The sequence below is a fragment of the Aspergillus pseudoviridinutans genome, assembly GCF_018340605.1.
Source record: "Aspergillus pseudoviridinutans IFM 55266 DNA, scaffold_7, whole genome shotgun sequence".
Lineage (NCBI taxonomy): Eukaryota > Fungi > Ascomycota > Eurotiomycetes > Eurotiales > Aspergillaceae > Aspergillus > Aspergillus pseudoviridinutans.
In genome coordinates this window covers 1,078,146-1,099,234 of record NW_025091287.1, presented here as the reverse complement: position 1 = coordinate 1,099,234, position 21,089 = coordinate 1,078,146, and the positions used below count along the sequence as shown (strand labels likewise).

Sequence of the window (21,089 nt, the reverse complement as noted above, 5' to 3'; positions counted from 1 at the left end):
ACCTAGGCTCCCCCAAACGAGATGAGTTGGACGGTGGACCAGGTTCCTTGGGTGTAGCGGAAGGTTAGGTAGGTTTCTCTTAGCCTAGCTCTTCCGGTTATTATTGCTCGCTCCTATTTCCTTCTCGCCTTCTCCTCTTTCTTCTCTTCTCTCTTTACTCCCTCCAGTCGATCGTTGCATCATACTCATCTTTCTGTCTGTCTTTAACCTCCAGTCAGAGTCCATTCCTTTCATTGAATACGTATACTATAATTCAGAATCCCTTCGTTACAATCTTCTGGAATACTTTATCTTATCCCCCGCTTTGCTACCTCTTCTTGGGAATCTATATATAATAGCGTCAATAAAAGTCTTCAACATGCGTTCCGTCATCTTCCTGTCTCTGAGCGCGCTCGCGGCCATCGCAGCTGCAGCTAGCAAGTCGAATCCTTTCAACATCCCTGCCAATGGTTACCAGTTCGCTGCTGGTCAACCCACTACTCTGTCCTGGGATCCTACCACCAGTGGAACTGTCACTCTCAAGCTTCAATGGGGCACCGTTTTCACTGCTGACTCTGGCTCAACCATTGTCTGTAAGTGACTCGGATTTAGACAACTTAGAGCTTTGCGCATCTGCTAACATACCCTAGCCAGCATTCCCAATTCCGGAAGCTACACCTGGGATGTTCCTTCTGACATTGCTGCCCGGCCTGATTACACCGTTGAGATCATTTCCGATGCAGACTCCTCCGAAACCAACTACTTGAACCGTTTCACAGTCGCAGGAGCTACTGGTATCGTGTCGAGCTCCACGGCTACTGCCACTGCCACTACCACTAAGACCGCCTCTACCACGTCTACCTCCACCGCTACTAGCGGAACTCCTTCCATGACCACTGTGACTTCGACCTCTGCTTCTCCCTCCAGCAGCCCTTCGACCACCAGCAGCTCGTCTACCACTGAAACTTCGACTACCACTCGGGCTTCTCACACGAGCTCCGCCACTACCTCGGCTACTTCGGTCCCCAACGCCAATGGCGGCGTCATCAACCGGATCTCCGGTGGCATGATGGCACTCGTCATGGGTGTGGTTGCGTTCATGTAAGCAGCATACGTTGTGAGCATTCTGGCGGTGAGTTACACCACTGCGGGCGGGCTCGATACACTCGAATATATAGCTTTTGGCGTGCCCTTTTCCTTTTTCCTTTGCACTTGCTTGGGCTCGAATATGGATGGATTACCGTTTTTGGGTATCTACCGTTTGTTCTTGGCCTGCGAATGGAAAAGGTGTAACATCCTTTTTCCTTGTCCGATTTTCTCTCTTCGTCCTGGGCGATGCTTGGGGATCCATGTGATCGCGTAACCTAATGGTCATTATTCGTTGTTGGGACCAAGGACTCTTGTCTGTTCGGGTATGCTTTTTGTATGGTATGTAGATATGTTTACATTGTAATGAATGACTTGCTTTGGCCTGCAGGAGAATGCAAGTAAACAATAGGGTTTTGTGAAAATTAACTGCATATTTATGGTTTTAGGCCTCGTGGCCTGTTAAAGAGACAATGAGGCTCTGTAGCCGACGATCTGCTGGAACTACTAGTAGTATGAGTCGAAGATAACGCGGGGAATCGTTCCATAGTCCGTTGCAGTTGTACGGAGTAAGCCCAACACATTTCAGAATCGAACTGACGGTTTCGAATGTCCGATTTTCATTTGTTTTCTGTCATAGAGATACACAATCGGATGGCTGTGGGTCTCCAGGTAGCCGAAATGACCGTTAGCAGAGTGGACATGGTAATATGGCTCGGCAATTGCATTGCATTTGCAGCCTCTGGCTGAAATTACGAGAATTTCCTTCTGGAGAATGGCGGAGCTAATCCCTAACTACCTCAGGATCAAAGTCAAAGCGAACTATTATGGGCGTATGGCATGAGCTGATCTTCTGTCAGCCATCATCCGCCCACTCCTACGTACGTCAACGGGCTATACTGGCTTAAAACATGGGTATCAGCTGAGGCCATGAGTCTATCTGTAGTTTGGCAGATTTTTGAGTATCTTGAGATTCTGATTCAGTCATTATGCATAAGTAGGGAACCACGTAGCTACTGTAGATGTGCCTGCATTATGCATGTAGGACTCACGCTTACTGGAGTAAGGTACTGCTTCCAATCTCCAGGGTGGTGTATCGACACGATGTATTTTTACTTTGAATTGTAGGTATATTACCATACCGTTCGTACTGAAAGTTTCTATATGACTGAGGACTGAGGGTTTGAATGATGCAAGAAGCCGGAAGGGATTCACGGCTAGAGGAACGGACCTGTGCCTGTAATTCCTTGTCATGCATTGTGACTGGATACCTGGTAGACTACCTTAGGTAGTTTGTATGTTATTTACATACGTCGTCCTACGAGGCTCAAGGCTGGTGCGAATAGCACGTGGAGATGACTGAATCCCTTGTGTCGTGCAACATGCCATGCTTCATTCTTACTCATCAAGCGGCTAGGGGCTTTGAGCTTATTGTTTATCAATTCTGATTAAGTTTAAGAATGCTAATGATGTCACTAACAACACTGTAGGAGCACAGCTCCCAGTGATCTCTGATGTATCTGAAACAGGAAGATAAACTGATTGGAGAAGCGGGCCCGAAAGAGCATGGCATCATCCGTCATGCAGACTGAAGAGAGAAAAGAAAAAGGCAGATTTTTACGCGGCCACCCATTGAGGACACACTCGCTTAATGAACTTCATGAACTTGAAGAACCCGACGGCATACTCGACATTGCCGTGAGGATCAACTGTTCGCTCTGGAAAGGCTATGCCAGCACCATGTAAGCCCTTAACGAGACGTCCACGTTGATCGTAGAATCCTCCAGTTTCATGATCAAAGTCCGGCTCCAATGGCGAACCGTTCACAGAAAGCTCTGGCAGCGGATCCCGAGTGAAGCCAATGGCCTGAACAATGTGAGTGCAGAAGGGTAACTGCAGCTTAAACTGTGCCATCTCTTTACCACTGCTGCAGTCGACCTTACTGATGAAACGGCCTGCCTCGGAGGTCGGTAGAACTTCATCTTCGAGCTGCTGGCGGGCAAAGTCCGCAGCGAGACCCTTGAGACCGGTGTTATCTCGGAGGATCCAGCCGTCCATGTACTCGGCATACCGAAGGGGATGCCGGGTAAACCACTTGATGCGGAGCTGGGGATGAGAACTGCGGGCCAAATCTACCAGGTTGAGCAGAGCCAGAATGGCACTATGCGAAGCCCCTACGACGGCGATGGTCGAGGGCGTGTTTCGCGGAAGGTACGAGGCGAGTTCGCTGGGTTTCAAAACAATGTCAAGGTCCAGCCTCTGAATGTTGTGCCCAGGAACAGGGACCGGAGCGGTCGTCGGTGACGACCCCGTACACAGGATGAGTTTAGGTGTCTCAACTTCAAACTCCTCGGACGACCCATGACTTTTGATCCGTACTGTCCAGGAAGAAGTCTATGGAACGAGGAAATGGAAAGCATTAGCAAACTATCCGATTTCTCTCTCATGTTGCCCTCCTGTGGTAGTCCAATATGGGATCTCGAACTAACCTTTTCCGCCAGATTGGCAGCAACGACATAACCCTTGCATTGAACAACCCGGTCCAATTTCACAATGCCCTCTGTTAGGGACTGAACCATGTCTGCACCATGCTGCAACAGACATGTTTGATCTTGGTCAAGTTTCGCTAGAGTCGTGAAAGTATTGGGCATGCGTGTACTACTGATGACTGCACGGAATGGCTGGACACCTGTGGCATACGCTTGGAAGAAGGAGACTTTCGTGTTGCTGGACAGGACCCGAACAGTCAGCTGTGAGTTCCTCCTCTGGAGCATGCTCGGTTTCCCATGCGCGTAAAGAGCCGGGAATAGTCGTGCTCACCTAGGAACCTCGCGGTATTTCCTGCCCACACGTCCGGCCTGAAAGTAGGGATCAACCCAGGCAATTTTCCCACCAAGCTGCCTCTCGAGGAGATTTCCAACCACGGCCAGACCGGCAGGACCAGCTCCCACAACAACCGCAGCACATTTCTGAGGCGGATTCATTGTTGTTGAACGATTTGGAGATATAGATGCAGCGAACTCGTAAATGAAATTTATGGGACAACTCTGGAATTACCACATGAAGATATCTCAATGGAGGTAATGAAGAATCATAGGACGGGTGCGAACTAGTAGGGAATCTCTCAGATGGTCAGAATCAGAAACCGGCGTTTTTCTCGGTGAAAACAGATATCAAGCGTCGTGACACCTTCTCCTACGGAAAGAGGGGGAGCTCGATCATCATATACATCGGGAAACGGCGAGCAAAGGGACGCAGGATGATACCAGCGAACAGTAAAACTGCATTGCAGACGCTTGGCAGGATTCACTGTTTACCGCTTGTCCAGTCCATTGATATGGGGATGAGCAACAAAAGCGGCTTGAGAGCCCGAAACCAGGCATCTCGGACGATAGAACACATGGTGCAGACGTAATCAACCGTCCATAGAGAGCAAGGAAAGCCACCGATCATGCGGTGATAACAATCCTAAAGGTACTAGGATACTCCATTCCCAACTCTGTCTCAAACACTCCAGATGTCGAAAGCCCGGCCATAGATGAGCAATCGGCGACTCAAACTGACTGCTGAGTGGTTGAACTTCGATGGTTGCGCAACCGATGCAACAGGCCCCACTTTGACCTTGAGAGTGAATCGCCGACCGCGACGCTTTCCGTCGGTTCAGGCAAGAGAGAATGTCACGAGGAGGGAGGTGTGCTCGTCGTCGCCCTTCATCAAGGGGACAACGAGGGATCCTATGCGGTTCATGACTGCCACCAATTATGACCGTCGCAGGCTAAACGGACATTAATCTCATTCATGACGGAAAGGGAACAGCTCCCAAAGATGCTGGTAGTGATGGAGGATGGAGAGTCCTTATATTCAAGCACAGAGAACCATACACGGGCGGTCTTGGCACGATTGCGTGATTTCGACCAGAATGAGGTTATTACTGTTTGCCTGATTGGGAAACGTTGCTGCTATCTCATGCGTCTGCAGAAGAATGCGAAGTTGAGGTCAAAAGGATCCGTATATTGAGCAAGGGTTAGGGCTACTGCCGTCAACCAGCTAGCTACCTTAAGATTTGATCAAGTATCTCCTCTTTTTTGCATCATTTCGCCGATACTCAACATTGACATGTGCTGTTGCATTGCTGTTGTTATCTCTTTGGAAGCTGCTCGGGCTATGACTACTGTAAGGCACGGCCAGCTCGTGACAAAGGCCTCGATTTGAACAGCGAAAATTAGAAGATTGTACATTTGCCATTCCATGATTACACGGCCCAGAATACTCGAACAGATATAAATTCGACGTGGTTTGACCATCCTGGAAATCGTGCTCGTCCCCAGACAGCAATGGAGTCTCCCACGCCCAAGGTCCGGACTATGTTTCCATTCAGCGTCGCCCGCCCACGACCTTGCGAACGCTCAATCTCTTCTGCGTCAGCAGATTCAGCTTCGATGTTGTCAAGGTAATGCCAAGTGATTGTATATTCTTGTGTCTGTGATACTGCGGTCTTATTCATCTGAAGTTTGCCGGGACCTGGCAAGAAATGTGAGTGCTGGGGACCGATCGGTTCCTGACGCTCCCCTTGGCCAGTGGGCTGGGCGGACGCTTGCGAATCTGTTTKGTTGCTGCCATTTTGAGGGATCGCGTGTATGATTTCGACATCGAACCAGGTATATGACCCATCGTATGGGCTTTCACCTTTAGGACCGCCGCCCCAGCCCTGGTCATGAGACAAGATTGTGAAAACAATCTTGCGACAGGGATGTATGGTCTGATGAGGAAGTAAATCTGGGGATGCGCTTCCCAGTGCCTATCCATAGGTCATAAGATGTCAGTCTCCATAATAGATCCAAGAAACGGAGGAATTGAAGGCTTGATGATCGCCAGCCGCAGTCAAAGCACATACCGCCTCATCATAACACAACGGTGCCGTTCGCAGCAGCTCTCGGTCATGGTCCTGTCTGATAATCGTCCTTGTGTCCATCCTAGCCTCGATTGAGGGCCAGTATTCTGCAGCCTCCATAATCATGTCCACAAGCTCCATTGGCAACCCTTCTGAAATGATCTTCCATCTTAAAATATGCCGAACCTTGAACACATCAAACAAACCGGGGTAGAAAATATCTGAGGCAGTGTCTTGCGCTGGCTCGCTGGAAGAAGGGTTTGCATCGTCCGAGTCATTAAACGGCGGTTGACGAGGGGAGCGAAAGCGGCGCATAATGGACGGAAACACCAGATGAAACTGAAATCAATGTTGTAAAGCGCGAGGGTATCTTTAGAGATTTTGAAAAGACGGCTAGACAATAATTCAATATGTTTTGGAGGAAGTTCTCGGGCCAGCTCAGGCATCAATGATAAAGGCGTTATCCTGTGCTCCGTCGAATAACACTGCTCATCGATCAAGCTCAACGCTGGCTGAAATCCCGGTGATTACAGACTTAGATAAAGATAGACAGGTCTTATAAATATCTCCCCATTGCAATTTTGCCTATATTGTGCCTCAAAGGCGAAGTCAGAATTGTTGCCGTTTCCCCACGTTGGGCGGGGAGTTCAGGGGAAGGTGGGTAACTCAGAGAACTGATACCTAACAGTATCAGATTTGTCTGGTCAGTGGCTTAGAAGCACAAACAATGGCCACAGTCTAGAACTATGATGCGATGATGTTTAAGAATATTAATGAGGCATTCAAGAAGGTAACTTGACGACCTGGATTGGATATATGTGTATGGCCGATAAGAAATAGATAGTGTATCTGATGACGTCAATGTTGTCAAAGGTTCTTTTACAACACCATCCGCGTACTTCTATTGGGCGGTCACCTAATATCTTACACTGACTGGAAAACAGCGCTGTGATGATTTTGAAAAATGCCATTTCAGATTGAGGAAGATGATCCTCTCAATGTGGTGAGGACATAGTTACGCTTCGTAGGAAAATGTGCCATGAACAGACCAGATGGAAGAAAAATTATACATGTAAAGACGACAAGGTCTATTTTGCCATCTTTCCTTTCCTGCCTCCGGCAGCCTGGTAGGCTGCAGCTCGCTTGGCACTCCGATTCTTCGGCTTGCCTTTGGAGCCACGACTCTTGGTCTTAATTTTGATGCGCGATGATCCGCCCTCTGTTGCTCGATGACCTTCAAACACCACAGAGTTCCCGGATATAGACTTTCTCCCTTCGGCCTTCATCTTAGCCGCACCGGCTCTACCAAAGAGCTTACCTGCGCGACCTTGAAGCGTCGAGAAGCCCTCCCCAAGCGCTTTGCCATGAGACCCAGACTCTGGGCCATCACCCTTCCTGGGGAGCTTCTTGGCCCGCGTCACCCGGAGTTTCCGCGGCAGCATGGGAGGAAACTTCTTCCCGTCCAGCAAAAGTGCCTCCTCCACACAGACCTGATCATAGAACTGTACATAAGCAAAGCCTTTGCCCACGCGGGTATTACGGTCACGGACCACTCGGACAGACTCAACATTGCCTTTGGTCGAGGTCCGTTCTTTGGATCCCTTGGTATGAGCGTTGAATGTGCGCCACAAACCTTCCTCAACGTCCGCGGGCCCCGACTTCTTCTTTTTCTTCTTCTCGTCTTCTTCTGGGTCGGTCTCGTTGTCCATGAAGTTAAGGTTGCCAACAAAGACACACCGCTTGTGATCGATCTGGGACGGATGCGCAACGCTGTCGACACGAAGGTGTCGGTCTAAAACAACAGTGCCGTTCAAGGCAGCAGGTGCCTTCCGCGCTGCCTGCACCGTACTGTAAACAGCGTACGCATTGGTGCTTGGTGTAGTGTCATCCAATATCTCAAGTCTAGCAAAGGCAGCTCGCTTGGGGACTTTCCCGCCGCTTGCGAAGGCCACGGAGCGAAACCGAATCGATTCGACTTTGTGAGGCCCTGTAGATTCCGGAAGAGTTGAAAGAAAGGATGCCAGATGCTTCAATAGGGTCTTCTTCGCCGATTTGGACTTGATGGCCTGGCTCGAGACGTTACCGAGGAACACGGTTCGGTTACTCTTTTCGAGGTCCTTGGACTCCGGATCACCGCTCTGAGTCTCGTGCCTGGGGACTGTAATTTCGTCCTCTTCCTCCGAGCTTTCTTCATCCTCGTCTTTAGACTTGTCTGATACAGAATCACGGTCATCTCCTTCCTCCTCAACTTTCTGCCTCTTTGCCTTCTCGGCGCGACGCTTTTCCTGTTCCTTCTGCTCCTCCTTTGCTATACGCCGCATATAAGTCTCTTCGAGATCTTCCGCAGCGGCCCTTTTCCGTTTCTTGCTCGAAATGGCCTGGGTATCCACGGCCGGCGTACTCTCAGCATCACTGGCGACTTCCGAAACGTCTTGCATATCTTCGTCTTCGCTTTCCGCGTCCTCCTCAAGCTCGGAAATTTCTTCATCGTCTTCTTCCTTTTCTACATCATCTTCGGGCTCATTGTCCTTTCTCTGAGTGACCACCGGCTGCACAGGCGGAGCTTTCACTGGACCAGCCTGAATGATTCCGATCATGAGAGCGTTAGAAGAGCCTTATACTAGTCATGGATAAGTACATACACTTTTTTCGAACAATGAAGCCAATGTTGGGTCAATGGCGGCCTTTCCGCCCAAAAAGGGCAGAGTAGCGTCTGTCTTGCCTGGTTGCGAGGCATCGTCCGACTGGGCCTTACTTTTCTTGCCCATCTTAAGTCAGAATGGGGGGAGATCTCTGTCGTCCTTATAAAATGTGGTCAGGCGATGAGGAAGATCAGAATCAGTGGTTGAGTTTCCCACTATCAAAGCAATTGCGCTTTTATCTGGCTCTCTTCGTTGCGTTTCCTAATTTTTTTGCCTGGAAAGGAAAAAATATTTTGGCGACGGGAGCTGGATAAGATCACGTGCTTTATCGTATCAGCAAAGCCGAAAATGAGAGTCGCAGCGTCCACAGACTTCATACAGCTGGGATATTTGTCTATTATTTTCCTGAGAGATTCTTACGCGCGCATATCAGTATTAGTAATCCTGTTACTGACAGAAAACGTCAAGGACTTCTTCAAATCCAGCAACGTGGTTGTCGTAAAGCAGTGCCGCGATGGGATCAACAGACGGGGCACGGATTGATATTATCCGCAATTAGCGGCAATGATATCACTGGCATTGGGACCTCTTCATGACAAGCTGCTAACAAATACATCGCGACTGGTCAATAGTAGGAGTCGTAGCCAGGAGTATACATTGCTGGAAGTGATTTATTTCCAGATATTCTGAAAACGCATTTTCTAAGAGGCGATGTCTTATCAGATCATGTAGCTCAAATTGAATGTAAACTAAGGACATGTCACATGATGTGTAATCATTGATACCAGGGCGGTCAGTAACCCAGCGTCCACCACCACCTGTTTGGAGCCTGGCCAGCATCGGAATAAAATACGGCAGAATACGATTACGCTCGGAATACCGCGACGAGTCTCAGCAGAGCAAAAGAGGTAGATTATTGCTGTCGCTCTTGGGGCTCCCTCCTTCACCTTCCTCACTACTGTCCGCTCCCGAGCAAATCAGTGGGTTCTGGAGCACCAGTGAATTTCTATCTCTGTTTGATCAATCATTTTCAGCTCATTGAGTTCTCTATTTACCCTCCTGATACCCTTCGACCGCGATTTCGAACCAATTTCCGCTCGTCCATGCCGCCTTTTTCTCTTGCGCTGCAGTGTCGTATCGCCCGCTTCTCGAAGTCCACCACCTCCACCCTCTCCTCCTTCTTCTCCTCGTCCTCCATCTTCCCACGCACAGTGCCTCTTGTGTAGGCCCCAGGTGATATTCGCTTCTGTTGGACTATACAAACGACCGTCAGCCAGATTTATTTTGGTTCTGTGTTCCTGCGGCTTGCCCCCCGTGAACGCAGTGGCTAAGTGAATCGCTGCTCGGTCGCGGGCAGCTGTGCTCAGTGCTCCTTTCACCGTTGGCGCATTGTTGATTGGTACGTTTTTTTGTGCTTTAAACCATATGAGACGATAGGTTCTGCTCTATTTAATGAAGCTACTGCTTCGGTCCCTGCGAGAACTTTTCCCTCTTGCTCTGCTGAGACAGCGCAGTTGCCAGAGACTGCTGCTGATCTCGGGGTGCGTGCCGGGTAGCAGAACGATCAAATCTCCGCACCGCCTTCATCTGCAGACAAGGAACAGCCCAAACACACTGTTTTCAATGACGGATGTCCATTCTTATTATGTGCATTTATGTGTCGATTCACATTTTTGAGGTTCTAGCTGACCTTTATACTCAGCTTTTCAGTTTCCAGACCGCTTACTTCCCACTGACTGCCCGAGACCACATTCCCGCTAGCCAACCTTAGTATTGGACTTCCCCAGACCGTTCAGAGAGGCCCATTCAGCCGATCTCCATACTTTCTTTTCCTAGGTTGTTGTGCTCGTACCGCGCCATTGCCTATGGAGGTGGCCGCAAGTCGAGAGTCAGCTCCTGCTGGTCCGCCAACAGGGCCTGATGCCACAATCACCAATGGCGACCAAGATCTTCTATTGGATGATTCGCTCATGGACGATGGACGTTCAAGTAGTCTGAGCGACATCGACGATGTCTTGGATAATGAACCCTCGGACTACGAAGAGTCGCCTAAGCCCGAGAAGTTAGCACCAGAGAATGACTCTGAAGCTGAGACGGAGCGCATCGAAGATTCCCCGAATCATTTTCGCAGAACCAACATTGTCGTGAGCAGTTATGGCCCTAGCCCCAGCAAGTTGGCCCAATCGACGACGTACGATGACGCCGAGGACGGGGACGACCACATTGAGGATTCACCGAGCAAGCCTCGTTCTAAGCCCAACGGAATCCTTGAATCCGCCGAAGAGATACTTGGTTTGGAAGACTCTACATTATCCGAAGGTACGGGAAAGAAGCGCAAACGACCCGAGTCTGGCGCAGATCTGGAAGGCGAGACGGGTGACGAAGACGAACCGCCTCAGAAGCGCCGCGGGTCGGTGAAGAGTGAATTGAGCGATCCTCCAGCAGACGACAGTGCGCTGTCTCCGGAGCCGATTGAAGAAGTGATTAAAGCAAACGAGGAAGATACCCCGGCCGATGACCTTCCCGAGTCTGATCTACCCACGGCGCCCGCAAAAAACAGAAAAGGCAAGAAGGGAAAGCGAAAAGGGCGGAAAACACGCGATACGGCTGATGATGACATGGATAGTGGTGCCCTCGAGACGGGCGCGGAGGGTCCCGCGGATGATGGCGATGACGAAAATATTGAACGTGGAGAGGACGCCGACGATGGGGAAGCAGCCGCCAAGCTCGAGGAAGAATGTAAGTCGCCTATTGTGGAGTTTTGAATCATACTGCCGCCGCTTGTTCGACTCGCTAATAGCTTCTGAAGCAGCTAAGAGGATGTCCGCGATGGAATCTTTAACGATCCTTGAGAAGGAATTCGCTGCCCTACGTGACAAGTGAGTTGAATTATCAACAGACTAGCTTACATCCTTCTAATTACTGACGATGCTTCCTTTAGGATATACGACGAAAGAATATCCAAATTGAATCGAGAACTGGAAATGCTTACTGGCCCCAACCCGACTCACCCTGAATACCTGCGTCAGCTCGAGTGTGTTAAACGACACCGTGATGCAAAGATAAAATACGAACACACCTTGTTCCAGTACCGAATTCAAGCTCTCATGAACAAGAGTCTGGCGGAGCGAGCTCAGACGCATAGCACGTACTTCCAGCGGATTCGCGACATTCGGGAGAAACACTCGAGTGCTGTCAGCAAGCAATTTTACGCTATTCAGCACGATCGGTTCAAGACGGAAGAGCTCAGTGCGCAACACTACATACCTTTCCCCACCCGGCGTTCACAGCAAATCGCCCACCAAACAGCATACAACCAAGAAGTGTCCATCATGGCTGGCATCGCCAAATACGTGGGGTTCCCAGCGGCACCTTCATTGGCACCTGCGCGACCGTCTGAGCTCGAAGAAGATTTGGAGAAGATGGGGGTAAGTTTTAATTTTTAGGAACCTGCTTACTTACCTCGAGCTAACTCACATGGCCGTACAGATTTCCATCGAAACTAGGGCACCTACTTCACACCCTTCGACGAGCCTACCACGTGGAGCCATGCCAGCCATGTCCTCAAATGCTTTTCGTACAGCTGCGGAGGAGGCCTTCCTTGAACAGACTCCTTGGGCTAACCCGCAGCACCCCATTCACCATCACCACCATCACAACCATCAACAACAACAACATCAAATCCCGCCGGGGCCGCAGAGTCGAGTTTTTGAAAACCCACATGCCTCGTCATTCACGACTCCAGCCGCTCAGAAACGAGTAGTCGATATTAATGCTCCCAACGGCTCGGCCTCCACGATAGCGGAGAACCTTTCGGCTGCAAATTCCTCGGCGAATAACACACCGTATGGAGCAGAACAGGAGCATCAGCACCATGGTCTTGCTCATTTTGGTGTTCCCGACTATGATACGGATCGCAAATCCGGATATCGATCATTAAGCTCTTCCCCGCTCGATGTGCGAAAACCGCACCCGTCGTATGCTACCCTCGATCATCGTGCTTCCCAAGCCACATCGTCTCGAAATCCCGCCTTTTCACCGCAACCCGCCCGTCTGGGGCTTTTTCAATCGAATGCTTCAAAACACGATTCTTCGCCTCCTCTCTCTTCGAAACAAGTCAATTCCATGCACCCATCGTCTGGGATACTGACTGGCTCTGGCTCTAGTCAGATGACGGCTCGATAGTTTCGACCAGAATACTTTGCACCCACCTTTATCTAACCTTCATTATCTTCCGGCGTCAGGGCTTGTATAGGGTTCAACAAGGTGTTGTAGAATAGTTTCCATGTATGAATGGCTTAGCATGTACGCTTGGGGACACAAGGACGAATATTGCTGCTCTTACAAACATCTCCCTCGCACGGTGTCCGTCTTATTGCTTTCGTTCTTTGAGCAGTGTGAATAATTGGCGAACGGCTGCATTGGGGGCTTCTGTGTTCAAAGAATTACCTCACGATACATAGTTTACTGTGTCATGCCTGATGAAATATCTAGGTACGGTGTTCTGCTTCTTTATTGCATGTGCGTCTGGTGTATACTCCGTACCAGCCTTTCCATTAACTGGGTGCACTGTTGGCTGCCAAACGGCACGGAATGGGGGAGTTTGTTGTTCTCATTTAACGGAGTTAAGACTACTTTGCATGTGAGACAGAATAAGGCCTTATACTCGAAGATGCATAGTTATTGAGGAAATATGTACATATTTAGGCAAGATTCTGGACATCAATTGGATTTCATCTCAGGCTCTATGTCTGAGGATTGGATTATCAAGGAGTACAGGTGACGTCGTGGCAGGAAAGTCATGGTGGATCTCATATCTTAGTGTAGACAGCTATTTCAAGCTACAGAACTTCCGACGGCCGTTGAAGGTATCACGCCCATGAGATGAATGAAATGTTCACACATGGTCATTTGAAGATCCTCTTATGCATAGAATCAAGTCGAACGTCGTCAAGCTTAGCTGGCAGATACTTGCGGCTGAATGGCAGAGTCCGCTTGCGCTGGCACACTCCCTTCATTTGCGAGTGATCCAGTGCTTTCCGCTGGTGCTGAACGGTTGGCCACCGAGATCTGCCCCTGTTGTTGTGACTGTTCTTGTTGTTGCTGCCGCTGTTCTATCGCGTGCGGCCGCCACTTGGCAAGGATTTTCCCTGCGACTGGTCTCGATTCCTCATCTGGGGGATAGATGATCAGTTTGATGAGATCAAGGAAGCGAGCAGGGAGTTCAACTTACACGTATTGTAGACATCTTCCAAAGCGTTGAGGCACATTTCTCGAGCAGGAGGGCGGAACATCACGAGATACCTAGCCCAGCGGGTCAGTGGTCATAAACAGTGATCCAGGAAAGGAAAGGACGCGTACAATAATGACTGAACACATAAGTTGACTCTTTCGGGATCCTTCGCAAGACTGGAGACTCGCTTTGTGATGGGAATAGTGACCTCCGGTATTTCGCTGAGAAATCGGATAAAAATCTTCGTATCCCGGGAATCCAGATAGGGTAAAAAGCCATCCAGTAGTCGCAGGACCCATTGATCGTAATGTAGGGGTACAGATGCCTCCTCGTCTTCCTCAGTCCGCTGAGTAGCAGCAAACTTCATCTGAATTCGGTCATTGTACCATTCTTCGTTCAACCACATGATCCCGACGTTGACCCGCGCTCTAAAATCTTCGAGGATGTATCGGTATAATGACTCGCGGATGAAATTCGAGATTGCTGGGGTCTTCCTGGATCGTGGGTCTGATTCGGTCTTCTTGGCATCATCGACTTCTAGAGTCGCGGGCGCTCTCGTGGCGAGTCTTGTAAGTAAGGTAACCCAGGCATCACGGTCGAACGTGCTGCCCGCTAATCGAGAAAAGCCTAGATGCTGCTGGGCTTTTCCTTTGGCAGGATTCGGGGCCATCGCAGTGGATGTGAGCATCTCAAAGACTCTCCCCACGGCGCTGCGACCAATTTCCGCTGCCTCCTCTTCTGTCAATGGCGGCGGTTGCGGCAAGACGAATGGACCAAGAGAGACTAGATCTGGCTGCAACTCTGCCATTTCGGCGGATACGGCACCTGCCTGCTCAGCAGCTGCTACAGCAACGTCCATAGGTTGGTATTCGGGTTCATAGTCATCATCCTCATCCTCGGTGACTGCTACCTGAGGTTTCGCGGCCTGCTGTTGACTAAGAGTCTGATATCGACCTCGGATAGCCTGTAGTAGTAATGTCAGCACTTGTTCCATGCGGAGACCTCTCGAATGTGTGACATACTTCAACAGCCTGCATCAACGCAGACGGATCGACCCGAGCTAGCACGGGGACCGCGATCTTGACTAGGAGATCGGGTGGTAATTGTTTCACATCAAAGGACGAAAGACCCGAGTCTTCGGTTAAGGTGTACAGCTGAGCGTAACTGATAGGACCGGGTGGAAGAGGAGGAATCTTGATCAATGGAGGCGTTTCTGCATCGAGTCTGGCGCGTTTGGCATTATCAAGCCCATCCGTCGGCTCAAATGGCAGTCCTCGCTTTCTGGATGCATCGTCTACGATTTCGAAGCGGGACTGCATCAAACGTTCCATGTGGTGCTGCATTTTGCTCGCGAGGGGATGACTTGGATTTCTATCGACGTATTAGTTTTCTGTCCACACCAGGAGGTCGTCGCAATTCCTCACTTCTTCAGGATATTTACAAACAAAGCTCTAGCCGTTCGTTCCATCGATTTGACGCCGACACGGATAGCAGGCGTCAGTGGAGAGTGCACCTGTTTCGCAGGGTAAAAGTTCAGAACAGCATTGATGATCTTGTTCCCAACGGACTGTCGAGTTCGGATCAACACCGCCAGGCAGTTTAGCGTAGCATTAACGAGGAGAGGATCGCTGCATGAAACAATTAGCGGCGAGGCAAATTGAGTGGTTTGAAAGGTGACTGATGGTACCTCGCGTCTTCTTGGAAGACTGACAGCAGCCTATCTAGCAGGCCAGAGGCCTCCGCCTCGAGATTGGGTAGAGCTAAAACGGAGTGATTTTTGGGAACGATAGCCAAGGACGTTTCATTATGTTCAGGGCGCTGGAGATTGTCAACAACGACTAGATCTCATTAAGACTATAGTCAGAGGACTGTATACATACTCTAGGATCTGCAATGGGGCCATGTGTCTGCACCTGAACGACCCGCTGAACAAACTTGATACAGCACACTTTGACTGGATAAGGAGATGAGTCCCATTTGCGTAGAATATCTTGCTTGACAGCCGTCATATCGTCCCACAAAGCGCTGTCTTCTGGATGATTGATTCTGTGATTGAGTACAAACGTCAGTAAACATAGACACTAAGCAAATTTTAGACCCTATCCCCTCTTCGCTGTGAGCATCTACGAAGGCATGATCCTCCACAGGTCTCTGCCGCGACGAGCGAGAAGAATTGATCACATACATGTGTCTAAAAGCCAGCGGATACAAGCTGGCCGCAATCTGCACTATATGCTTCAAGACCGGGGTGTCTCCCTCAGGCAACTCTAAGATCTCTCGTATCGTCCGTAACACCTTGCCCGCCAATTGTTCCTTTTGCGCCGTCGCCAAAGCGGGACTGGCGAATGTTTCTGCCAGAAATTCCGCTCCCCATCGTCGCAGTTCCAATCGCGCGTGCGCACCGATTATTGGAATGATGCCGTTCACAATCTGCGGGTAGAAGGCGGCGTCACCGAGAACGAGATTTCGAGCAGCATTGAGCTGTGCGACCTGGTCGGCAAGGTGGTTTGTCGCAGTTTCAGACATAATAACTGCGCTCAACAGCTATATGAAAGGGACCGGATGGGAGAATATTTCGAGATATGGTATGGTCGAGGTAATGGCCGCCTTGCTAGTGTCTACGCTGCATAAATTCAGAGCAAACGAATACTGTAAATGAAGAAGACCGGCCTAAACATAGGACCGATGGAAACCACGGCGTTCACGAGACGCACCCCATGGACGCGTAAAGAATAGCCGGATACGCAATAGGACAGCGGTAGATGGGACTCGAGCCTTCCGCAAAATAAAACGCTCCCTGAAATGGGTGAATAGGCTTCGAGCAGCGTATAAGACTTGATCTACTAATTGTCGTTAATTGACTTGGTGATGGTGTGTTGAAGAAAATGAATGCTGGTGATGGATGACGATAATAGAAGTAGTAGACAGCAGGAGACGGCGAGGATTGGCGCTTTTCTTGGATGTCCGCCAGCGGATGTCAAGTTTGGCCGACCCGAGAGCTCTTTGTATGGCTGCTGTGAGGAACCTCACTCACTGCTACTTTATGGGGAAGAAAATAGCTTAGAGTATTTAGCCAGTGAATCTGTAGAGATGACTATTTGACGAAGATAAAATTTGAGAGAAATGGTTAGGACCAAAGCTGGCAACAGGAGAGCACTTTACATAGAACAGCTACCAGCCGCTGTTCGCGTTTGTTCTGCCGGCAGAAAAAGCACACCACAAACGCCGAGCCTGCTCTCTTCCCGAGTTCCAATCATCGTCAAGTTTCCGGGCAATCATACATATTGGCGTAGAAACCACTCCGGCTTCTGTCATCTTTGCCTCTCCATCATTCAAACATACAGACTCTACTTGCACACAATGCCTGCAGGAATGTACGTCGACTCCATCCGCCGCACTACAATCTGCAGCAACTACGTGCAGCTGGCTCAATCCCAATTGCACCATACTCTTCCGAATGAGTCGCTGACCAACATATTTGTCTAGTTTCAATTCGACATATTACGGCAAGGACTACCGCGCCGGTGCGGCTCTCCTTCGCGCTCGTCGCCCCTATCTCTTCAAGAATGCTCTTACTGGACTCGGTCTCGTCGCTTTCACCATCAGTGTCTGTACGTACTCCCTACGAACCCCACTTCTTGAGAAGAAGGCACGACGAGAAGCACGGTTTGCTTATACAAAAGGAAATTTCCCAGATGCATACACCATCCGCGCAGTTGGCCAGGACGAATTCTCCGACGTGAAGGTCCCCGATACGCCCGTGAAACCTCAGCAGCAGAAGCAATGAGCCATCCCGTCTACTTCCACCTAGCTCACTACGAGTTGGGGAACTTTTCAAAGGCACTTGTGGCCAATTGTTCGATCATTGTATCAGCCATGGTGTATTGGGGTACGGAGTACAGGTGACAAACTGATTATCTTCGCTGTATATTCTCTATGCTGTTCTTATATTGGAATTGTTTCGGATCTCTTCTCGCCTCTTTTTATTACTACATTTTACAGAAGATCTCACCTATTCTTTTTGAGTTGAGCACTCAGCTTGCTTATGGTCGTGTATCATTTCTAAAGCGCCTTGCCATCTATGGAATCATTTATATCTGGGCAAAGCTGTTATCTTCTAATCTAGTCGAACCTTCGTCTCCGTTGGACTCCCAGGGGTGATGGGATTCTGGACTACAACACGGAAATGAGAAAGAATGCTCGACAGTTGTTGGTATGATTTGCACTAGTGTCGCACTATAATCAGTGAAAAAAAAAGGCTTGAATCCTGTCCTCTATTCGGTTCTCAGAACCCGAGGTCCCTTCTTCTTGGTACTCCGCTTTTTCTTATGACCTTTGTCGAAGGCAACTGCCTGGTTGTGGTCTCGGCCAAGGTTGTCAAGATCCTTAACCTTATAGATACGAATGATCCAATTCTCGCTCGTGAAAGCTTCCTCAAGTGTAGAAAGCTGCGGACCTTCTGTTGGAAGCTTTGACCCACGGACGCGGTCGACAGCTTGGCCGGACGGGAAGAGAGAGTTGAAATTGTAATAAGACATTTTATACCTGAATTTCTGAATTAGCATGACGCAGCGTAGTAGATACGAGGGCAAAGGGAGAATTCATACATCAAGCTGTTGCGCATAGTTGGGGTCGCTCCATCGTCCACACGATATTCACCCCGTGCAGTAAAGAAGTCCCGTTCTTTAACCTCATCGGGCCAGATACCTTCGGCGATACGGACCATCCACAAGAATTTATTAATGTCATCGCCAGAATAGCCTAGCAGACCACCGAACACCACCAGCACGTAATCAACATCGTGCTGGCGGAGGATGGGGTAGCTGACTTCTTCGCGGGAGCTCATCGCCTTACCAACCGTGGCAATATGGGTGTTGTTCCAGGTATTGTTGTCGACTAGGGTCGGGCGGTCCGCCATGCCACCGATCTGGTAGCCATAATCCCACCATGACATAATTTTGGCGTTCTGAGGAGTGTTCTGACGAAGCCAGTAGTAAGCCTCACGGTAATCGTCAATGATGTATTGGCTTCCGTCAGGCATCCGGCTAGCCAAGACAACAGAAGGAGAAGAGTATGCATTAGAAGTAACCCAGGTGCAGTGTGCAACAAACAGGAGCAAATAGACGACAACAGACGCCGTCATTATAATCTTGGACACATGGGAGGTGATTCCAACATTGGGCTTCCGAACTGAGCGAAGTGGTTCTGAAGACGAGTCTTCGCTCGTTTTGGCTTCAGATGCTGGTGTCGGGGAGGTGGTCGCCATATAGGTGTCGAGGATCGAAGATAGCGCCAGAGCAGCCGCAACACACACAATAGGGGTCAAGGTCAGCATCAGTCGAACCATGACACCGGCGAAGTAGCTTGCAAGGACCGAGTAAATAATGACGAAGACATGCTCGTCCTTGAGGTCGCGGAAGCACATGTAGACTCCTGCCGGGAAAAGCCAGATCAGGAAGTTTAGATCGAAGAAAAACGCTGGCCAAGCGGTGGGCTGGTGCTCCGAGACCGAGGCAATGATGGGAATGTGGATTTTAGCATAGCCAGTGTCCCACAAGGAGTAGAATCTGCCGCTCCAAGGAGCGATCACTCCCGTCACAGTCAGAACAACAAGCCCAAGGAAACCGAGACCGAAGGTGATGAAGATCATGGCGGTCAGAAGTCTCTGGAACTGCTTGCTTGGGACGAAGCTGCGGACAAACTCGGCGAAGGCCACAAGTTGAAGCAGGCCGAAGACACCTGCAAAATGTCAGCTCCTGAACATTCATTGGGACTTGCGAAGCATGGACCTACCCAAGGCGGACATGTGGTCGCTGTTTCGAATAGGCAAAAATCCGACGAAGGGAATCTGCATGCTAGCCAGAGTTCCCAGCGCATACCACGTGGTATAGCTGATGTAGATGCGAGTGCTGTATCTACCCATGCACAGAAGTACAAAAACGTGCAGGGGGATCAAGTTCGTAATGAAGACATATCCACCCCATGCCGACACCATGTAGCCGTAGAAAAGCGCGGTCAGCGCTCCCCACATGATAGATCCATTTTTGACAGCCTTAATCCACAGAAAGAATGTGAATACAAGCAGGAAGATGGCAATCGCTTCGTTATCGTAGCTTCCGGCAACCGATCGGGAGATGTAACCAGGGGCGATTCCCATGAAAGCTGCCGCAAGAAGACCTGCAGAAGGCGAATGAGACATCTCAGATGTCAGCAGGTACATTGCCAATGCAGTCAGGCCGGAGAATCCTGGCGCCAGCAGGACGCAGATGTTGCGAATATCGACGGGGACAGTGAGGAATCGCAGGATATGGTAGATAACGCCGCTCGTCACCATGAGACCGGGATATAACGTGCCACCAGTGACACGTCCCAGAGGATGCCATGTCCCTATGTTGGAATTCCGATCAGTCTAGAAGCACTCCAGGAGAGTGACATGTTGCTTCATGCACTCTTGTACAATGGGGAACGACGTACGGTCATCAAACCAATCCCAAAAGCTATAGAAACCATTCTGTACTAAGTATTTTGTTGCTCGGAAGTTGAACCATGGGTCAACTATATCATCGAGCGTCAGTATCAATTCGTTCAATCGAAGTTCGTTCAAGGCCGAAGGCCATTGCTATACAATTGACCTATACATACATTCGTGGATGATACTCTCGAAGCCTGGTAAAAGTGGTTGATCAGTCGATTTGCTAGATTAACAAAATGAACATTTTGATCCCTCGATGACTTACGGATAACGCTGAAGAGTCGACTGGCAACTGCTGCTGCTGCAATGGTACATAGGATAATAATCCGCAGAAGGCCGCGTGTGTTTCTGCCAGTCTTGCCCTTTAGGAGAACATCAACAGGTGTTTCGGCCATAATGGCCAGATGAATGAAAAAGAAATATCAATTGAGAAAAACAAAAGAGAGTATGTCTCTCTCGACGTGCTCTGTAGCCGATGAGAGAGAGTTAGTTGGACGATTAGTCTCGCCAATATACTGCTTGGGGGAGAGCTTCGCAAGGTGGTCTCTTCTGGAGGCTTGGCATCAAGGTACGGTACGCTGTCTGTCTACGTAACGTAGTCTAGTTTGTCCGTATCCGCATCTAACTAAATCGATTATCGGAGAAGCTTGGGGGACCTCCGAGTTGTCCCCGCATCGGCATCGCTACTTGACCTACGCCAATCACCTAGAGAGGTGCAATAACACGATTGACAAAGAACCGTCCTTTCCATCATAGTCCGACAGATAGCGGCAAGAATATTATTTC

General features: G+C 49.6%; 8 protein-coding genes across 8 annotated transcripts; 3 read left to right on the top strand and 5 right to left on the bottom strand.

Annotated features, from left to right (window-relative positions):
* Positions 1 to 358: 358 nt before the first annotated feature.
* Positions 359 to 1,084, top strand: Asppvi_009714 (GPI anchored serine-threonine rich family protein; the record flags this gene model as incomplete). Its single annotated transcript, XM_043305563.1, has 2 exons — positions 359 to 572; positions 630 to 1,084. 2 exons carry the CDS (start codon positions 359 to 361, stop codon positions 1,082 to 1,084), a joined length of 669 nt encoding a protein of 222 aa, XP_043161498.1.
* Positions 1,085 to 2,682: 1,598 nt separating this feature from the next.
* Asppvi_009713 (uncharacterized protein) lies at positions 2,683 to 4,049 on the bottom strand (the record flags this gene model as incomplete). The annotated part of the gene is made up of 3 exons (XM_043305562.1): positions 2,683 to 3,459; positions 3,555 to 3,792; positions 3,886 to 4,049. 3 exons carry the CDS (start codon positions 4,047 to 4,049, stop codon positions 2,683 to 2,685), a joined length of 1,179 nt encoding a protein of 392 aa, XP_043161497.1.
* A 1,268-nt stretch (positions 4,050 to 5,317) lies between these two features.
* On the bottom strand, positions 5,318 to 6,271 carry Asppvi_009712 (uncharacterized protein; the record flags this gene model as incomplete). Its single annotated transcript, XM_043305561.1, has 2 exons — positions 5,318 to 5,863; positions 5,960 to 6,271. The coding sequence occupies 2 exons, from the start codon at positions 6,269 to 6,271 to the stop codon at positions 5,318 to 5,320; spliced, it is 858 nt and encodes a 285-aa protein (XP_043161496.1).
* Positions 6,272 to 7,044: 773 nt separating this feature from the next.
* On the bottom strand, positions 7,045 to 8,724 carry nop12 (rRNA-processing protein NOP12; the record flags this gene model as incomplete). Its single annotated transcript, XM_043305560.1, has 2 exons — positions 7,045 to 8,535; positions 8,599 to 8,724. 2 exons carry the CDS (start codon positions 8,722 to 8,724, stop codon positions 7,045 to 7,047), a joined length of 1,617 nt encoding a protein of 538 aa, XP_043161495.1.
* Positions 8,725 to 10,463: 1,739 nt separating this feature from the next.
* Positions 10,464 to 12,783, top strand: Asppvi_009710 (uncharacterized protein; the record flags this gene model as incomplete). The annotated part of the gene is made up of 4 exons (XM_043305559.1): positions 10,464 to 11,337; positions 11,399 to 11,477; positions 11,540 to 12,026; positions 12,088 to 12,783. 4 exons carry the CDS (start codon positions 10,464 to 10,466, stop codon positions 12,781 to 12,783), a joined length of 2,136 nt encoding a protein of 711 aa, XP_043161494.1.
* Positions 12,784 to 13,554: 771 nt separating this feature from the next.
* Asppvi_009709 (RNA-processing protein PTA1) lies at positions 13,555 to 16,357 on the bottom strand (the record flags this gene model as incomplete). Its single annotated transcript, XM_043305558.1, has 8 exons — positions 13,555 to 13,772; positions 13,832 to 13,902; positions 13,960 to 14,795; positions 14,854 to 15,202; positions 15,256 to 15,459; positions 15,519 to 15,649; positions 15,712 to 15,877; positions 16,017 to 16,357. The coding sequence occupies 8 exons, from the start codon at positions 16,355 to 16,357 to the stop codon at positions 13,555 to 13,557; spliced, it is 2,316 nt and encodes a 771-aa protein (XP_043161493.1).
* An 834-nt stretch (positions 16,358 to 17,191) lies between these two features.
* Asppvi_009708 (uncharacterized protein) lies at positions 17,192 to 17,618 on the top strand (the record flags this gene model as incomplete). The annotated part of the gene is made up of 2 exons (XM_043305557.1): positions 17,192 to 17,205; positions 17,318 to 17,618. The coding sequence occupies 2 exons, from the start codon at positions 17,192 to 17,194 to the stop codon at positions 17,616 to 17,618; spliced, it is 315 nt and encodes a 104-aa protein (XP_043161492.1).
* Positions 17,619 to 18,105: 487 nt separating this feature from the next.
* On the bottom strand, positions 18,106 to 20,698 carry Asppvi_009707 (dolichyl-diphosphooligosaccharide--protein glycosyltransferase subunit STT3; the record flags this gene model as incomplete). Its single annotated transcript, XM_043305556.1, has 6 exons — positions 18,106 to 18,376; positions 18,439 to 19,570; positions 19,625 to 20,218; positions 20,306 to 20,386; positions 20,474 to 20,497; positions 20,569 to 20,698. 6 exons carry the CDS (start codon positions 20,696 to 20,698, stop codon positions 18,106 to 18,108), a joined length of 2,232 nt encoding a protein of 743 aa, XP_043161491.1.
* Positions 20,699 to 21,089: the final 391 nt, after the last annotated feature.